At 46.0% G+C, this 16,332-nt stretch overlaps 1 protein-coding gene across 1 annotated transcript; it reads left to right on the top strand.

The window, feature by feature from the left end:
- The first annotated feature begins 1,250 nt into the window (after positions 1 to 1,250).
- TCHH (trichohyalin) lies at positions 1,251 to 7,586 on the top strand. The gene is made up of 8 exons (XM_047783064.1): positions 1,251 to 1,413; positions 2,190 to 3,403; positions 3,578 to 4,851; positions 4,930 to 5,793; positions 5,875 to 6,234; positions 6,316 to 6,555; positions 6,664 to 6,769; positions 7,331 to 7,586. Exons 1-8 carry the CDS (start codon positions 1,276 to 1,278, stop codon positions 7,497 to 7,499), a joined length of 4,365 nt encoding a protein of 1,454 aa, XP_047639020.1. The 5' UTR covers positions 1,251 to 1,275; the 3' UTR covers positions 7,500 to 7,586.
- Positions 7,587 to 16,332: the final 8,746 nt, after the last annotated feature.

Raw genomic sequence — 16,332 nt, forward strand, 5'->3', positions numbered from 1 at the left:
AATTCAATTGGAGTTGAGAAATAATTAAAGAAACCAGCTAGATGACCACTGTAGTCACCCAGCCAGCAAAAAACTCCCCATGTATCCTTTTAACATTGCTCTTTTGTTGGCTAGGTCCTACTTTTTATAATGCCAAGATGCAAATGGTTTATTTGGATTTAACAGAAGTTAACCAAAAGACCAAAATTATTCAAAGTTTTCTAGGTTCAGTTTGACCCACTGACTCTAGCCAGTCAGGAAGTACCTATCAGAAACTTGCAATAATTCAATATGTGTAACATATCTGAGTCAAGGCCAATAACATGCAGTTTTCTCCACTGGCACATCTGAAATTTTTGGGTTTTTTTTTTTTTTTTTTTTTTGGTTTTTAGGGCCGCACGCACATCATGTGGAGGTTCCCAGGCAGCTGCCAGCCTACACCACAGTCACAGCAATGCCAGATCCTAGCTGTGTCTGCAACCTACACCACAGCTCAAGGCAACGCTGGATCCTTAACCCACTGAGTGAGGCCAGGGATCGAATCCCTGGATTCATCGGATTTGTTTCTGCTGTGCCTTGGCATATCTGAATATTAAAATGCCACCTTTGACTAGGAAGAAATAGTGCTTAAGAGCCAGTGACTTATAAACTATACTCTTGGATCTCTAAAGGACTATAATGCTAGGAAATAATCCACATTCCTTTTTTATTGTTCCAATTACTACCAAATGTTTTGCTGCCAAAAGTAGGTATACTTGGCTTCTATCCACTCAAAGATAAGCTCAAGTCTTCCCTCACCTTTTGGCTTTCACCTATCCTCTTTTTGTTGAACTTTAGAGGAAACTTCTTAGGGGTAGCAACATGTCAAATTTAAATTTCTGCACTCTTCATTGTCTGATGTGAAAAATTATAGGGAGCAGGAAGAGAGAGAAGGAAAGGATATGGATAATCCAGATTGGGTAGGCAATCAGAAGCTGATTACAGGATAATCTGAAGGTAATTCCCTGGCTTAAAATTTTTCAGGATCTCCCTTCCCTTTTCTAAGTACTATATTCAAAGATAAAATGCTTTGAGGTGACTCTGTGGCACAATGGATAGCGCATGGGACTTCTAGCGACCAAAGATAAAATGCTTTGAAAGCTAGGTTGAAAATAATCACTTTTGTAAAGTCAAATTATTTAGGGATCTGTCTGAAACAGTGTGGATAAAGCCTCCCCAAGATCAGAAACAGAGTTTTAATTCTGGACCCTATTTTATTGTTCCAGGTTTACTTGAGCTTAAAGGAAGAAAAAAAAAATGTCTCCACTTCTGAGAAGCATCTTTGATATCACAAAAACTTTCAATCAATATGCCTCACATGATTGTGATGGGGCAGCACTAAGCAAGAAAGACCTGAAGAACCTCCTTGAGAGGGAATTTGGAGATGTCCTTCAGGTAAGAAATAACAAGAAAAGGAAATTTCTCTATTGATTTAAAGTTACCTGTAAATCAACTGTAAACTTTAATTAAGAAATAAAGCTATGAAATTTCTTCTCAAGAGAGACCAGAGCAAGAAATGGTGACTTCATATTCATTTTATGCCATGATACCTCTATACCACATCTTCCATGCATTTCAGAGTCTGAAGGTACTTAATTGGCATTGCAGTCTGAGTACTAAAGAAGTTGTTAACATTTCATGTACTTGATGGCAATGTCAATGTAAATGAACTGTTCAAGGGAAGTTATCACCAAAGATATCAAATCAAACTAAGGCACTTAAATTTACTTCTAAATTTCAATAATTAAAATCATCCTCTTCTCTAGTAAAATGGTGTTTCCACAAATGTTTTGTTCTGTTTTCAAAAGTGGGATAAAAATAAAATCGGGGGTACTGGCTATTTCAGACAGAAATTGCTGCTGCAAATCTTCATAAATTTCCACTGAATTTCTCTCTCAGAGGATGAGTTCATTCTTATCCATCCATCTAGGAATAACTTGTGTTCTTTTTCTCAGCATTAAATTACAAGATGCAAAACTTTCCAACCAAAGTGTTCCTTAAAATTATACGTTCACATTTTACCTAAGGACAAGATTCCATACACACGACGAATTTTTCTAATAGCTCTTAACGCCTTTTGAGTACCAGTATATCATAAACATGTGTGTGTGTGAAGTTTACTACCTGTAAATAGCAAATTATAAAAGTTTTGTTTTCGTTCTTTTTCATAGAGACCACACGACCCTGAATCAGTAGATCTGATCCTGGAACTTCTGGATCGCGACTGTAACGGGTTTGTCGATTTCAATGAGTTCCTCCTATTCGTTTTCAAGGTGGCTCAAGCTTGTTATTACGCTCTCAGCCAGGCCTCTGGGCTAAAAGAAAACGGAGCCAAGTGTGAGGGAAAGGGTATCCGGTTACAGGATCGCAGGAGGGAAGAGCAAAGGAGATTCGAGCCCCGGGACAGACAGTTGGAAGAAGAACGTAGGCTGAAGAGGCAGGAACTGGAGGAGGAGTTCGCTGAGGAAGAGGAGCAGAAAGAGAACCAAGAGAGACGTGAACAGAGGCTGCAAAGACGAGAACGAGAAGAGCGTGGTGAGGAGGAAGAGCGGCAGCATAGGCGCAAGAGTCGGGAGCCCGAGAAGTTTCTTGACCAAGAGCAAAGGCAAGAGAGGCAAGAGCAGCGGGAGCTACAGCGCCAACAGGAGGACCAGCAACAGTGGCAAAGACGAGAGCAGCGAGATAGTCAGGAAGAAGAGCAGTTGCAAAAGCGGGGGAGCCAAGGGCTGAAGAGAGAGCGCTTGGAGGAAGAGCAGCAGCTGCAGCGGCAGAGGAGCGGGCGCGAGGAGCTGCGTTCAGAGCAGGAAAGGCGAGAGCAGCAGGAGCGGCGTGAGCTTCAAGAACTGAGGGAGCTGCGGCGCGAGGACCAGGAGAGGAGCGGGGAGGGGCTGCGATGCGAGCAGCAGGAGAGGTGCGTGGAGCGGCTGCAGGAGAGGCAGAAGCAGGAGCTGAGGCGCGAGCAGCAGGAAACGCCGGAGCAGGAAGAGGCCGATGAGCGGAGCGAGAGCCGCACCCTGAGATGGCAGTGGCAGCTAGAAAGCGCAGCCGACGCCCGTCAGAGCAAAGTCTACTCCAGGCCCCGCAGGCAAGAGCAACAGAGGCACTACCAGGAACAAGAGGAAGAGAGGAGGTGGCGCCAGGATCCCGAGCAGCGGCTGAGCCAGAAGGAGCGGGAGCTCCTGCAGGAGGAGGAAGAGCAGCGCCGCGACTTCAAATGGCAGTGGCAGGCGGAGGAAGAGAGCAAGAGGCGCCACCAGAAGCTATCGGCAAAGCAGCCACCTTTGCGGGAGCAGAGAAACAGGCAACTGAGGGCAGAGCGGCGCCAGGAGCCTGACAGAAGGTTCCGCGAAGAGGAACAGCTCCGTCAGGAAAGGGATGAAGAACAGCGGCTTGGCCGCCAGGAGCGCGACAGAAGGCTCCGCGAAGAGGAACAGCTCCGCCAAGTAAGGGATGAAGAGCAGCTGCGCCGCCAGGAGCGCGACAGAAAGTTCCGCGAAGAGGAACAGCTCCGTCAGGAAAGGGATGAAGAACAGCGGCTTGGCCGTCAGGAGCGCGACAGAAAGTTCCGCGAAGAGGAACAGTTCCGTCAGGAAAGGGATGAAGAACAGCGGCTTGGCCGCCAGGAGCGCGACAGAAAGTTCCGCGAAGACGAACAGCTCCGTCAGGAAAGGGAAGAACAGCGGCTTGGCCGCCAGGAGCGCGACAGAAGGCTCCGCGAAGAGGAACAGCTCCGTCAGGAAAGGGATGAAGAACAGCGGCTTGGCCGCCAGGAGCGCGACAGAAGGCTCCGCGAAGAGGAACAGCTCCGCCAAGTAAGGGATGAAGAGCAGCTGCGCCGCCAGGAGCGCGACAGAAAGTTCCGCGAAGAGGAACAGCTCCGTCAGGAAAGGGATGAAGAACAGCGGCTTGGCCGCCAGGAGCGCGACAGAAAGTTCCGCGAAGACGAACAGCTCCGTCAGGAAAGGGAAGAACAGCGGCTTGGCCTCCAGGAGCGCGACAGAAGGCTCCGCGAAGAGGAACAGCTCCGCCAAGTAAGGGATGAAGAGCAGCTGTGCCGCCAGGAGCGCGACAGAAAGTTCCAGGATGAGGAACAGCTCCGCCAAGTAAGGGATGAAGAGCAGCTGCGCCGCCAGGAGCCTGACAGAAGGTTCCGCGAAGAGGAACAGCTCCGTCAGGAAAGGGAAGAACAGCGGCTTGGCCGCCAGGAGCGCGACAGAAAGTTCCGCGAAGAGGAACAGCTCCGTCAGGAAAGGGAAGAACAGCGGCTTGGCCGCCAGGAGCGCGACAGAAGGCTCCGCGAAGAGGAACAGCTCCGTCAGGAAAGGGATGAAGAACAGCGGCTTGGCCGCCAGGAGCGCGACAGAAGGCTCCGCGAAGAGGAACAGCTCCGCCAAGTAAGGGATGAAGAGCAGCTGCGCCGCCAGGAGCGCGACAGAAAGTTCCGCGAAGAGGAACAGCTCCGTCAGGAAAGGGATGAAGAACAGCGGCTTGGCCGTCAGGAGCGCGACAGAAAGTTCCGCGAAGAGGAACAGTTCCGTCAGGAAAGGGATGAAGAACAGCGGCTTGGCCGCCAGGAGCGCGACAGAAAGTTCCGCGAAGACGAACAGCTCCGTCAGGAAAGGGAAGAACAGCGGCTTGGCCGCCAGGAGCGCGACAGAAGGCTCCGCGAAGAGGAACAGCTCCGTCAGGAAAGGGATGAAGAACAGCGGCTTGGCCGCCAGGAGCGCGACAGAAGGCTCCGCGAAGAGGAACAGCTCCGTCAGGAAAGGGATGAAGAACAGCGGCTTGGCCGCCAGGAGCGCGACAGAAAGTTCCGCGAAGACGAACAGCTCCGTCAGGAAAGGGAAGAACAGCGGCTTGGCCTCCAGGAGCGCGACAGAAGGCTCCGCGAAGAGGAACAGCTCCGCCAAGTAAGGGATGAAGAGCAGCTGTGCCGCCAGGAGCGCGACAGAAAGTTCCAGGATGAGGAACAGCTCCGCCAAGTAAGGGATGAAGAGCAGCTGCGCCGCCAGGAGCCTGACAGAAGGTTCCGCGAAGAGGAACAGCTCCGTCAGGAAAGGGAAGAACAGCGGCTTGGCCGCCAGGAGCGCGACAGAAAGTTCCGCGAAGAGGAACAGCTCCGTCAGGAAAGGGAAGAACAGCGGCTTGGCCGCCAGGAGCGCGACAGAAGGCTCCGCGAAGAGGAACAGCTCCGTCAGGAAAGGGATGAAGAACAGCGGCTTGGCCGCCAGGAGCGCGACAGAAAGTTCCGCGAAGAGGAACAGCTCCGTCAGGAAAGGGAAGAACAGCGGCTTGGCCGCCAGGAGCGCGACAGAAGGCTCCGCGAAGAGGAACAGCTCCGTCAGGAAAGGGATGAAGAACAGCGGCTTGGCCGCCAGGAGCGCGACAGAAAGTTCCGCGAAGACGAACAGCTCCGTCAGGAAAGGGAAGAACAGCGGCTTGGCCTCCAGGAGCGCGACAGAAGGCTCCGCGAAGAGGAACAGCTCCGCCAAGTAAGGGATGAAGAGCAGCTGTGCCGCCAGGAGCGCGACAGAAAGTTCCAGGATGAGGAACAGCTCCGCCAAGTAAGGGATGAAGAGCAGCTGCGCCGCCAGGAGCCTGACAGAAGGTTCCGCGAAGAGGAACAGCTCCGTCAGGAAAGGGAAGAACAGCGGCTTGGCCGCCAGGAGCGCGACAGAAAGTTCCGCGAAGACGAACAGCTCCGTCAGGAAAGGGATGAAGAGCAGCTGCGCCGCCAGGAGCGCGACAGAAGGTTCCGCGAAGAGGAACAGCTCCGTCAGGAAATGGATGAAGAACAGCGGCTTGGCCGCCAGGAGCGCGACAGAAGGCTCCGCGAAGAGGAACAGCTCCGCCAAGTAAGGGATGAAGAGCAGCTGCGCCGCCAGGAGCGCGACAGAAGGTTCCGCGAAGAGGAACAGCTCCGTCAGGAAAGGGATGAAGAACAGCGGCTTGGCCGCCAGGAGCGCGACAGAAGGCTCCGCGAAGAGGAACAGCTCCGCCAAGTAAGGGATGAAGCGCAGCTGCGCCGCCAGGAGCGCGACAGAAGGCTCCGCGAAGAGGAACAGCTCCGCCAAGTAAGGGATGAAGAGCAGCTGCGCCGCCAGGAGCGCGACAGAAAGTTCCGCGAAGAGGAACAGCTCCGTCAGGAAAGGGATGAAGAACAGCGTCTTGGCCGCCAGGAGCGCGACAGAAAGTTCCGCGAAGAGGAACAGCTCCGTCAGGAAAGGGATGAAGAACAGCGGCTTGGCCGTCAGGAGCGCGACAGAAGGCTCCGCGAAGAGGAACAGCTCCGCCAAGTAAGGGATGAAGAGCAGCTGCGCCGCCAGGAGCGGGACAGAAAGTTCCGCGAAGAGGAACAGCTCCGTCAGGAAAGGGATGAAGAACAGCGGCTTGGCCGCCAGGAGCGCGACAGAAGGCTCCGCGAAGAGGAACAGCTCCGTCAGGAAAGGGAAGAACAGCGGCTTGGCCGCCAGGAGCGCGACAGAAGGTTCCGCGAAGAGGAACAGCTCCGTCAGGAAAGGGAAGAACAGCGGCTTGGCCGCCAGGAGCGCGACAGAAAGTTCCAGGATGAGGAACAGCTCCGTCAGGAAAGGGATGAAGAACAGCGGCTTGGCCGTCAGGAGCGCGACAGAAGGCTCCGCGAAGAGGAACAGCTCCGCCAAGTAAGGGATGAAGAGCAGCTGCGCCGCCAGGAGCGCGACAGAAGGTTCCGCGAAGAGGAACAGCTCCGTCAGGAAAGGGAAGAACAGCGGCTTGGCCGCCAGGAGCGCGACAGAAGGCTCCGCCAAGAGGAACAGCTCCGCCAAGTAAGGGATGAAGAGCAGCTGCGCCGCCAGGAGCGCGACAGAAAGTTCCAGGATGAGGAACAGCTCCGTCAGGAAAGGGAAGAACAGCGGCTTGGCCGCCAGGAGCGCGACAGAAGGTTCCGCGAAGAGGAACAGCTCCGTCAGGAAAGGGAAGAACCGGTGCGTCACCAGGAACAGAGTGCCTTCTCCTGGGAGGAACAACTGAGGCGCGCAGAGCAAGAAGAGGAACAGAGAGGTCAAAGGCAGAGAGACAGGAAGTTCCTAGAGGAAGAGCAGAGCCTCCAGCAGGAAGGAGAGGAAGAAAAGCGCCGCGTCCAGGAGCAGGACAGGAAGTTTAGCCAACAAGAAAAGCTGCTGCAGCGTGAGGAACGGGAAGAACTGAAGCGCCGGCTGGAGCGAGATCAGCAGTATGGCGCAGAGGAGCAGTTTGCTGGGGAGAAGAGGCGTCGTCAGGAAAAAGAATTGCGTCAAGAAGAGCAGAGACTCCTGCAGCGAGAGGAGCACAGGCGTCGTCAAGACCGCGACCTGCAGCAGAGCCGCGACCAGGTCTGGGAGGAAGACAAGGGGCGTCGACAGGTTCTGGAACCTGGCAAGGGTCAGTTTGCCAGTGCTCCGGTGCGCTCCAGCCCGCTCTACGAGTACATCCAAGAGCAGAGATCTCAATACCGCCCTTAAGAGATGCTGCCTAATCCCGACACCTACCAAAGCTTTGAGCAAAGGAAAATTAGAAACACTAAGTATCAGATGACTCAAATGTTTCTGGTTGTGGGGAAACTCTCTGATGTTAGACAATCTCTTTTTTCCAAAATCTTAAACTACAGTCATGTGCTTTGTACTTCTGCCTTTTAGTCTTCCTTAAGTAGTTCTTTACAGCAGGATGTTTTTGCTCTTTGGTGTGGATGTGGTGTGCATTTTCAAAAATATGTAAGCCATTTAATTTAAGGAGTTTTGTTTGGGGAACATGTTCATTTATTGCTGTCAAAATAACAAAAATATTGTGTTGCTTTGAGAGTTAAAAGAATTGAGTCTATTTTTAAAATTTTTTTGATGCATCTTCTTGGAGAGTTCAGATATTTTTAATGTTTAAGTTGGTATTTCTTTTGGGGCCTAAATTATCTTAAATAGTTACCTCCAAGTAGCCTCTCACTTTTTGTAGCATAATTAGCACAGATTCTGTGAGAAGACTGAATTTTTACAACCCTTAAATAGTGCAGGTGGACTGGTTTCTCCAGAAAAATTCCCTGTGAAATCAGTCCATAACTGGAAGAAATATCTGTTAAAAATAAGGTTTAGCTTGAAGACTTTGAATTAGATTTATTTTACACTTAACACCATAAACATTTAAAATCTCATGAAGCAAAAGCAAGGTGTTTCTCAAACAACTCCAGAGCTCAAATTTAAAAAAAAAAAAAAAAAAGTGTCTGCTGTAGTCTGTAGTGCTCAGTTCCTTTCCCCCAGTCTTTGATGAGCTTGAGAATATTACTGCTTTTGTTAATTTTAGCTAAGAGGGGTCACTCAGGATCCTATAAATATCTGTGTTGCTCTAAGGCCAACAAGAGATTACAGAGCTTTTGGGGAAGGGAAAGAGGAAATTTTGTGGATAGACAAGTTCATAGAGGCCCTTTGGCAAGACCCATCAGCCCACAATCCTTTGAAGCCTACTGATACTACCTTTGAGACATACTGGTTGAACTAACTGGACTGTTTAAAAAATTAATAATAAATGTTTGGCAAACAATTATTTTTGTCTGTTTTAACTGCATCAAATCATAACTTAGGATCTAATGGTCTGGGAACTCTCAGAAGTTTCTAGTCACTTAAGGGTCTTTGGTTACTATTATCTATATCTAAATATGAAAAAGAGGGGAGGAAGCAACTATTTTCTCCAACCATTTTCCCTGTTGGGGCAAACCCTATTCTATTTCCATCCCCAAGTTAGGATTCTCTTTCCAAGTGTTTTTAGCCTTCACCCTACAGCTTTCTTTGCCCTTTCTTGCAGTTACTCACTGCTCATGAGAAATTATGGTGCTCCTGGTGTTTAATAGTTCGTTTTGAGAATACAGCAGCTTCTTAGCCTCTGAGGTCTAATGATCCAATAAGAGAAAATGACCTGAAATTCAGCTCAGCATTATAGAAATTTAGATGACCTGCCAATATAAGCAACATAATCCATGAGGTGATTTAGAAGCTTAATAATAATCAGGCTATTCTTATAATAATAATCAATTATCATCTAATGATCCAAACACCTCTGTGCTACCTTCTAGAATCTATATTTAGCATTCACACCTTGGCAACAAGATCCTGATCCAGAGTAGCATCATTTCTGATTGTGAGAGTCATGGTTGAGAAGATTTCCTAAGTTACAAATATGCAACATTTTGGTCTATGATAGAGACAAGAAAGCTAAGCGTACACCTTCTGAGTATCATTCTGATAGAGTAAGATGGCATTTTCTTCAAGGAACACAAGCCTCGTGTGCACATACATGTGTTCTCTCTCTCTTTCCCTCTCTCTCTTCCTTTAACACAAATAGTAGATGCCCACCAAAAACAAAACCTGGGAAACTCCTGATATTACCTTGGTACCTCGTCTCTTTCAAATGATTTCTGACTGCAAATGTACTTTTCTCTTAAGGTAAGTATATGCTTTTATTTACTAAGAATCTTCGAAGAAACCCTGGAAAGTGTCACTGGCTTTCCCCAGGATCCTCTCAATGGGCACTCATACCAGAGCCTCCTAATAAATGCCAGCCCCAGGATACTCCTGAAATATACACTCAGCATTTAAGCTACAATTCAACAATACTAGTTAAGATAAAAATAAAACCTTTGATTCTTCTTGTAGCACTTTACAAGATAAAGAGTGAGCCAATTTACAAAGAAGAAAGTATTTTTTCATCATAGTTATAATAACATGGAGTTTTTTTGCTTTTTTTTTAAAGTCAGCCATCCCATGCCCTTTGACTCTTCTTTTAGCATGCTGGCAGTAGAACATGCTGGCAGGCCAACTCTCCTGTTCCTCCTTGATAATGTACGTTCGTGGGCAGAATCTTGAAGCTGTTGGGCAATTGGCTGCTTGATTATAAACTGGGAGCTCTATTAACATCACCTTAGCTGCTGCTGTGGAATGGGGTTGAGGGTTTAATATGCCCAGTGATGGAAAAGCTGGTATCAGTGTGTTATGAATTATGGCCCCACTAAAGGTTCATATGTTGAAGTCCTAACCCTCAATGTCTTAGAATATAACCATTTTTAGAGATACAGTACTTAAATGGGTAATCAAATTAAAATGAAGTCATTAGATGGGACCTAATTAATATGAATGGTGTCCTTACAAGAAGAAATATGGACATAGACAGGATAGAGGGAAGATGATGTGAAAAGAAGAGAAGAAGATGGCCATCTATAAGTCAAGAATGGAGGCCTGGAACATACCCTTCCCTCATGGCTCTCAGAAGAAATCAACCCTACCAATACCTTGACTTTTGACTTCTAGCCTTCATATCTTTGAGAAAGGAAACTTCTATTGGTTAATTCACCCAGTCTTTGGCACTTTTTTATAACAGCCCTAGAAAACTAATATACCACGGAAGGTGAGGTTGTATTTCTGTGGAAATCTATCTGCATTGTGATGATTTTTATCCTTTTACATTGTACAGGCACAAGCAGGTCCTGGTTGCTCAAAGACATTTGTTTTTTAATTGACTCTCCCATAGTTTCTATGGTGCAGTGGAATGATTGCTCCAAGGAATCAAAAACCTGTGGTTAATTCATTTATTTATCAAATATTTATTGAGTATCTCCAATATGCCAGGCATCCAAAGCAATAAGAATACAGTGGTGAAGTAGTCATTCTGGCTTGTTTCTTCACTTTACTATCTTTGTGTCCTCTTGCAAGCCACTTAAAGCTTTCTGGGCCTCCACTGTTTCATATTTCAAACTATGAGACTAGAATAACTATCATCAAGTTTACTTCCAGGACTAAAAAACTTACTTACATTTGGCTTGTTGAGCTGAAAATCTCAAAGTAACTCAAATAATCCCTCACCCCAAACTTCTACCTTTAGCTAACAGAAATCAAGGAAGAGAATCAGCCAGGAAGGTGATCATCAGACCTAGTTCCAGCTTCAATGATCTTTCTTTCTAACCAGTCAAACCTGAACTTCTCTCATTTGTCTCCTGGATTTCTCCAGAACACGTTCTTATCATCCCAGATTTATTCAATGAGGGAGAAGACTCTAAACCAACCTAATTTTATGTGACCCTAGTACTACCAAAAATTATTGCCCACCTGATTTATGAAAGTCACATATGAATCTACTTAATCCCATTCTTTTCTGAAAAAACAAGGTCCTGGAACTTGGTTCCACTCAAACTAAAAGTCAGTGACCATTAGTTAAATACGAACCCATCTCTGTTCCATATTCTGCACTAATTACACATTGCTAGTATTTTCATTCAGTCTTGGTAATTATGAATTTGTTCAGCAAATGTACTGGGACTATAAGCTGTTGCAGATTATGATCTATGTAACAGGTAATAAGCACACGTTTCCCTTGTTAGGGAAGAGCTGACAGTCACATGCAATAATCTGGAACTAACTCAAAAGGCAGATTTCTGAGTAGGCTATCACTTTTTAAACCCTCAAGACATTTGTTGCAAGCACTCAAATTACAAAAACATTTTTTGGAGCTGCACCCACAGCATGAGGAATTTCCCCGGCCAGGGATCGAACCCGTACCACAGCAGAAACACTGAGCCACAGCAGTGACAATGATGGGTCCTTAACCTGCTACACCACCAGGGAACTTCTACAAAAACCTTTTAAAGTCTTATTTCTATTTGTCATCACTCCCCTTTTTTTAAAAAATTGGCATTTTCTGCAAGATAAAGTCAAAGGTCTTCAGTTTGGAATTTAAGGCTCTCCACATTCTAGAGACAATCCACCTTTTATACTCTGGCTCCTGCAGCCAAACATGTGTTAGAACCAGACTAGTCTATCTGTTGTTACTAGGAATCCTATTACTGCCTTTACTTCAAAGACTTATTAGCATAATTTTATCCATTTGGAATGTCTCTTTTCTTTCCATCTACCTAGATAATTTCTACTCTGTTTAAAAAACCCAGGTTTATTCCCACCTCTTAACTAAATCTTTTCTAATATCCCTAACATATGATCTCTTTCTGGGGCCCAGCCCCATTCACAGCTTGTGGGCACCAGTACTGGGGCCCCTCTAGCCTCACTCACTAATAAGCCAGCACTAGCTTTGGAACACCCCAACCTCACACCAGCCACTCAGGAACCAGCCCCACTTACCGGCAGACTGACACTAGATCTGGGAACCCTGGCCCCACAACCACCCACTCCAGAATCTGGCTCTACCAACCAGGGGGCTCCATAGCCAGTTGCCTCATGACACGACCCCTCCAACAATCTTCTGGCAGCCTCCTCACAAAGCAGGGCCTGGTAACCAACCAGACTACAGGCCACCCACACCTACAAGACCACCCACAGTAGGCAGCTTGCCACAACAAAAGGACCTGTACAGACCACATAGGGGCATATAGCTCTGGTAACCAGTGGGGAATTCGATGCTGGGATTCATAGGATGACTCCCACAAAAGGCCACTTCTCCAACATCAGAAAATGTAACTGACCTACCAAATACACAGAAGTTAAAAACAGCAAATTAGGGGAGTTCCTGTTGTGGCTCAGTGGGTTAAGAACCTGACATAGTATCCATCAGTGGGTTAAGGATCTGGTGTTGCCACAAGCTGCTGTGCAGGTCACAGATGCAGCTTGGATCCAGTGGCTGTGGCAGAGACCTGCAGTTGCAGCTCTGATTCAACCTCTAGCCCTGGAACTTCCATATGCTGCAGGTGCCACAGTAAAAAGAAAAAAAAAAACCCAGCAAACTAGGCAAAGTGAAGCAACAAAAGAATATGTTACCAATGAAGAAATAAGATAAAACTTCAAGAATTAAGTGGAGATAAATATTTCAGGGTAATGATCATAAAGATGTTCGAAGAGCTTGATAGAAGACTGGATAAACACAGTGAGAAGTCAGAAGTTTTTAACAGAGTTAGAAAATAGAAAATATAAAGAAGAACCAAACAGAGATGAATCCAATAACTGAAATTTTTAAAAAGTACACTAGAAGGAATTGACAGTAGATTAAATGATAACAGAGGAATAGGATCTATGAACTGGAAGGCAAAGTACTGGAAATTACTGAAGCTGAACAGAAAAAAGAATAAAAAGAAATGAGAACACTTTAAGGGACCTCAGGGACAATATCAAGCATACTAACATTCACATATAGGTATCCTAGAAGGAAGAAAAAGGGAAAAGGGGGGCAAATTCTTTGAAGAGATAATAGCTGAAAACACTCCTAACCTTAGAAAGGAAATAGACATTCAGGTTCAGGAGGCAACAGAGAGTCCCATATAGGATCAACCCAGAGAGAACCATGCCAAAACACACTGTTATTAAAATGAGAAAAACTAAAGATAAAGAGAATAGTAAAGGCAGCAGAGTTTCCATTGTGGCGCAGTAGTTAACGAATCTGACTAGGAACCATGAGGTTGCGGGTTCGATCCCTGGCCTTGCTCAGTGGGTTAAGGATCCGGCATTGCCGTGAGCTGTGGTGTAGGTTGCAGATGCGGTTCGGATCCCAAGTTGCTGTGGCTCTGGCGTAGGCCGGCAGCTACAGCTCCGATTCGACCCCTAGCCTGGGAACCTCCATATGCTGTGAAAGCAGCCCTAGAAAAGGCAAAAAGACAAAAAAAAAAAAAAGAAAAAGGCAGCAAGGGAAAAGTAACAAGATCCATATAAGAGAATTCCCATAAGGCTATCAGCTGATTTTTCAGCAGAAACTGCAGGCCAGAAAGGAGTGGCATGACATAGTTAAAATGTTGAAAAGGAAAAAAACCTATAACTAAGAATACTCTACCCAGCAAAGCTCTTCTGCCATTCTTGGAGTCACTATCCACCTAGAGTATTATTAACAGTCTTGAGTAAACACAGCAAAAATAGGTATGCCTGTAAAAGGATTAGAGAGCCAGCCCTTACATTGTTCAGAGACAATGCAAGATCCAACCTTGACTTTCTAAATAGAAACAATAACCTAAAACCATACTCATTTAGAGTTGGAAGAGTTCTGTGTCCTTCACGGTAAGCCACTCCAGCCTCACCTCCTATAAGCTAACCAATAGATCATTATTCTGCCTCTATTTAAATAGTTCTAGTGACAGGAATCTCATTACTTCAGAGGCAGTCTATACCATTGTCAGACAATGCGGGGAGCCAAGAAAATGCAAGGACTCAAAAAAAAGACCTTGCCTGATGGCAGAAAAACCTGAAGGCAAGTTCCTAACCAAGGAAGGGAGCTCACCTGAACGGTACCTGCCGAAGGTGGGATTCTGGTCAGGAAAAAGGCCTGCCTACACGGTACAAGCCAAGGGCAGGCCTCAGGTTACACAGCTCTCATTTTGATGTTGATGGGGAAAAATTGGGGCTTTCCTGGGAAAACAATTTCCATGTTTGCACTGGAGAACATGGATTGCTTCTCAGGTAACCTAGTCTTTCCTGTTGTTTTATTTGTTATTCAGTTTTCCTCAGTCTTTCCTGATTATTTGCTTACTATTCTTATTTTCCATTCTTATTTTCCTGTGGTGATTTGTGATTTAACAAAGTTATAACAATAATATAATAAAAATTTCATCCTGAAGGACTTTTCCCTATTCATATCCAACTTAATTAATATATAGTGTTTATCTACTAACTAGTCACAGTAAACTTTAGAGTTAGGATTTTAATGAGGTTTATAGAAGTTAGGCATATATTATTCTTGATCAAAAGAAACCCAGCTGTGAGTTTTGTCCTTGACTTTAGAAACTTTTAACAGTAGCTAGCTAAGCTGATATGTATTTTCTCGTACTGTTTCCCTGCCAAGGACACTTTGAAGATAGACACTAGTCTGAAGACAAAAATTGTTATGTTTGTGGCCTCTTCAGGTTGTGGGAATGGCCGGCCATGAGATGGTTTGTGCTGGGTCTCCTCTTTCCCACATGATATGCTACACCTGTTTGTCCTTGAATTGTACTCATTAAATTTAGTTAAGTTGAAGATTTTAAAAACATGTGATGTATTGCTACTGTACCATGTGATCAAAAAACAAAGCCTAAGAGTTAACCAATGTACTTTTAACACTATGATGTAATCTGTAGTAAAAAACTGTCTATATAATCAACCACTTATGCCAATAAAATTTGAGCAGTCCAGCGCCCTGAAAGAAGGGACAAAGAGGCTGTCTCCGTATGTACATTCGCCTATGCTGTGCATCTCTGATTGGGATGTATACTCCCTGGCTGCCGGAGCTGGCCTCCGGCAAGACAACTCTACTCCTTAAGAAGTTCTTAAGAACTAAAGTCTGCTTGGTAGAAAGTTTCAACCATTGACTCTAGTTCTATTCACTAGCATAACGTAAAATAAGGAACTCAAGATAATGGAGACAGTATAGGCTCAAAGACTTTTAGTCTAGAAGAGTTTCAATTCTGATTCAGGCTTTGCCATCTGCCATTTACTAGGCTCATGACCATACACAAGTTACTGATAACTAACAGCTTTAACTTCCTTATCTGTTAAAAGAGGATAATAACTACCTAAAAGGAAGATGAGGATTATGTAAGACAGGCATGTAAGCTCCTGACATGTCATTAGTATTCAATGAATATTAGTTCCTTTTATCCTCCCCTACTCCATTCCTCATTCCCATAAAAACCCTTCAAATATTTGAAAACAGCAATTCTTCCTCCCCTAAACCTTTTCAATCCAGACTTGAACATAATTAGTTTCCTTGAACCGTTTCTCATGAGACTGGCTCCTGAACCCTGGTCAGGGAGATATATAACTTACTCTACTTAAAACACTCCAGTGTCAGAGTTCCCATCATGGCTCAGCAGAAACAAATTTGACTAGTATCCATGAGGACACAGGTTCAATCCCTGGCCTCACTCAGTGGGTTAAGGATCCGCCATTGCCATGAGATGCAGTGTAGGTCAAAGACATGGCTTGGATCTGGTGTTGCTGTGGCTGTGGTGTAGGCCAGAAGCTATAGCTCTGATTCGAAGCCTAGTTTGGGAACCTCCATAATTCCACAGATGTGCTCCCCACCTCAAAAAAAAAAACAAAACACTCCAGTCCATGGCATAGTGTCTGAGAAATAGTTGGTACTCAGGGCATGTTGACTGATCAGAATTAAGATGACCAGGAATTCCAGTCGTGGTGCAACGGAAACAAATCTGACTAGTATCCATGAGGATGTGGGGGCCTTACTCAGTAGATCAGGAATCTGGCGTTGGCATGAGCTATGGTATAGGTTGAAGACGTGGCTCAGATCTTGCACTGCTGTGGCTGTGGTGTAGGCTGGCAGCTATAGCTCCAATTTGACCCCTAGCCTGGGAATCTCCATATACTTCGGGTACAGACCTAAAAAAACATTTTA

This window comes from Phacochoerus africanus, chromosome 6, assembly GCF_016906955.1.
Source record: "Phacochoerus africanus isolate WHEZ1 chromosome 6, ROS_Pafr_v1, whole genome shotgun sequence".
NCBI lineage: Eukaryota > Metazoa > Chordata > Mammalia > Artiodactyla > Suidae > Phacochoerus > Phacochoerus africanus.

Bases quoted from the DNA above. Each gene is read 5' to 3' on its own strand.
- TCHH (XM_047783064.1), top strand. From the start codon at position 1,276: ATGTCTCCACTTCTGAGAAGCATCTTTGATATCACAAAAACTTTCAAT. The intron at 6,235-6,315 runs GTCAGGAAAGGG...AGCTCCGCCAAG, and splicing joins CCGCGAAGAGGAACAGCTCC to TAAGGGATGAAGAGCAGCTG. The intron at 6,556-6,663 runs GCCGCCAGGAGC...GGCTCCGCGAAG, and splicing joins AAGGGAAGAACAGCGGCTTG to AGGAACAGCTCCGCCAAGTA.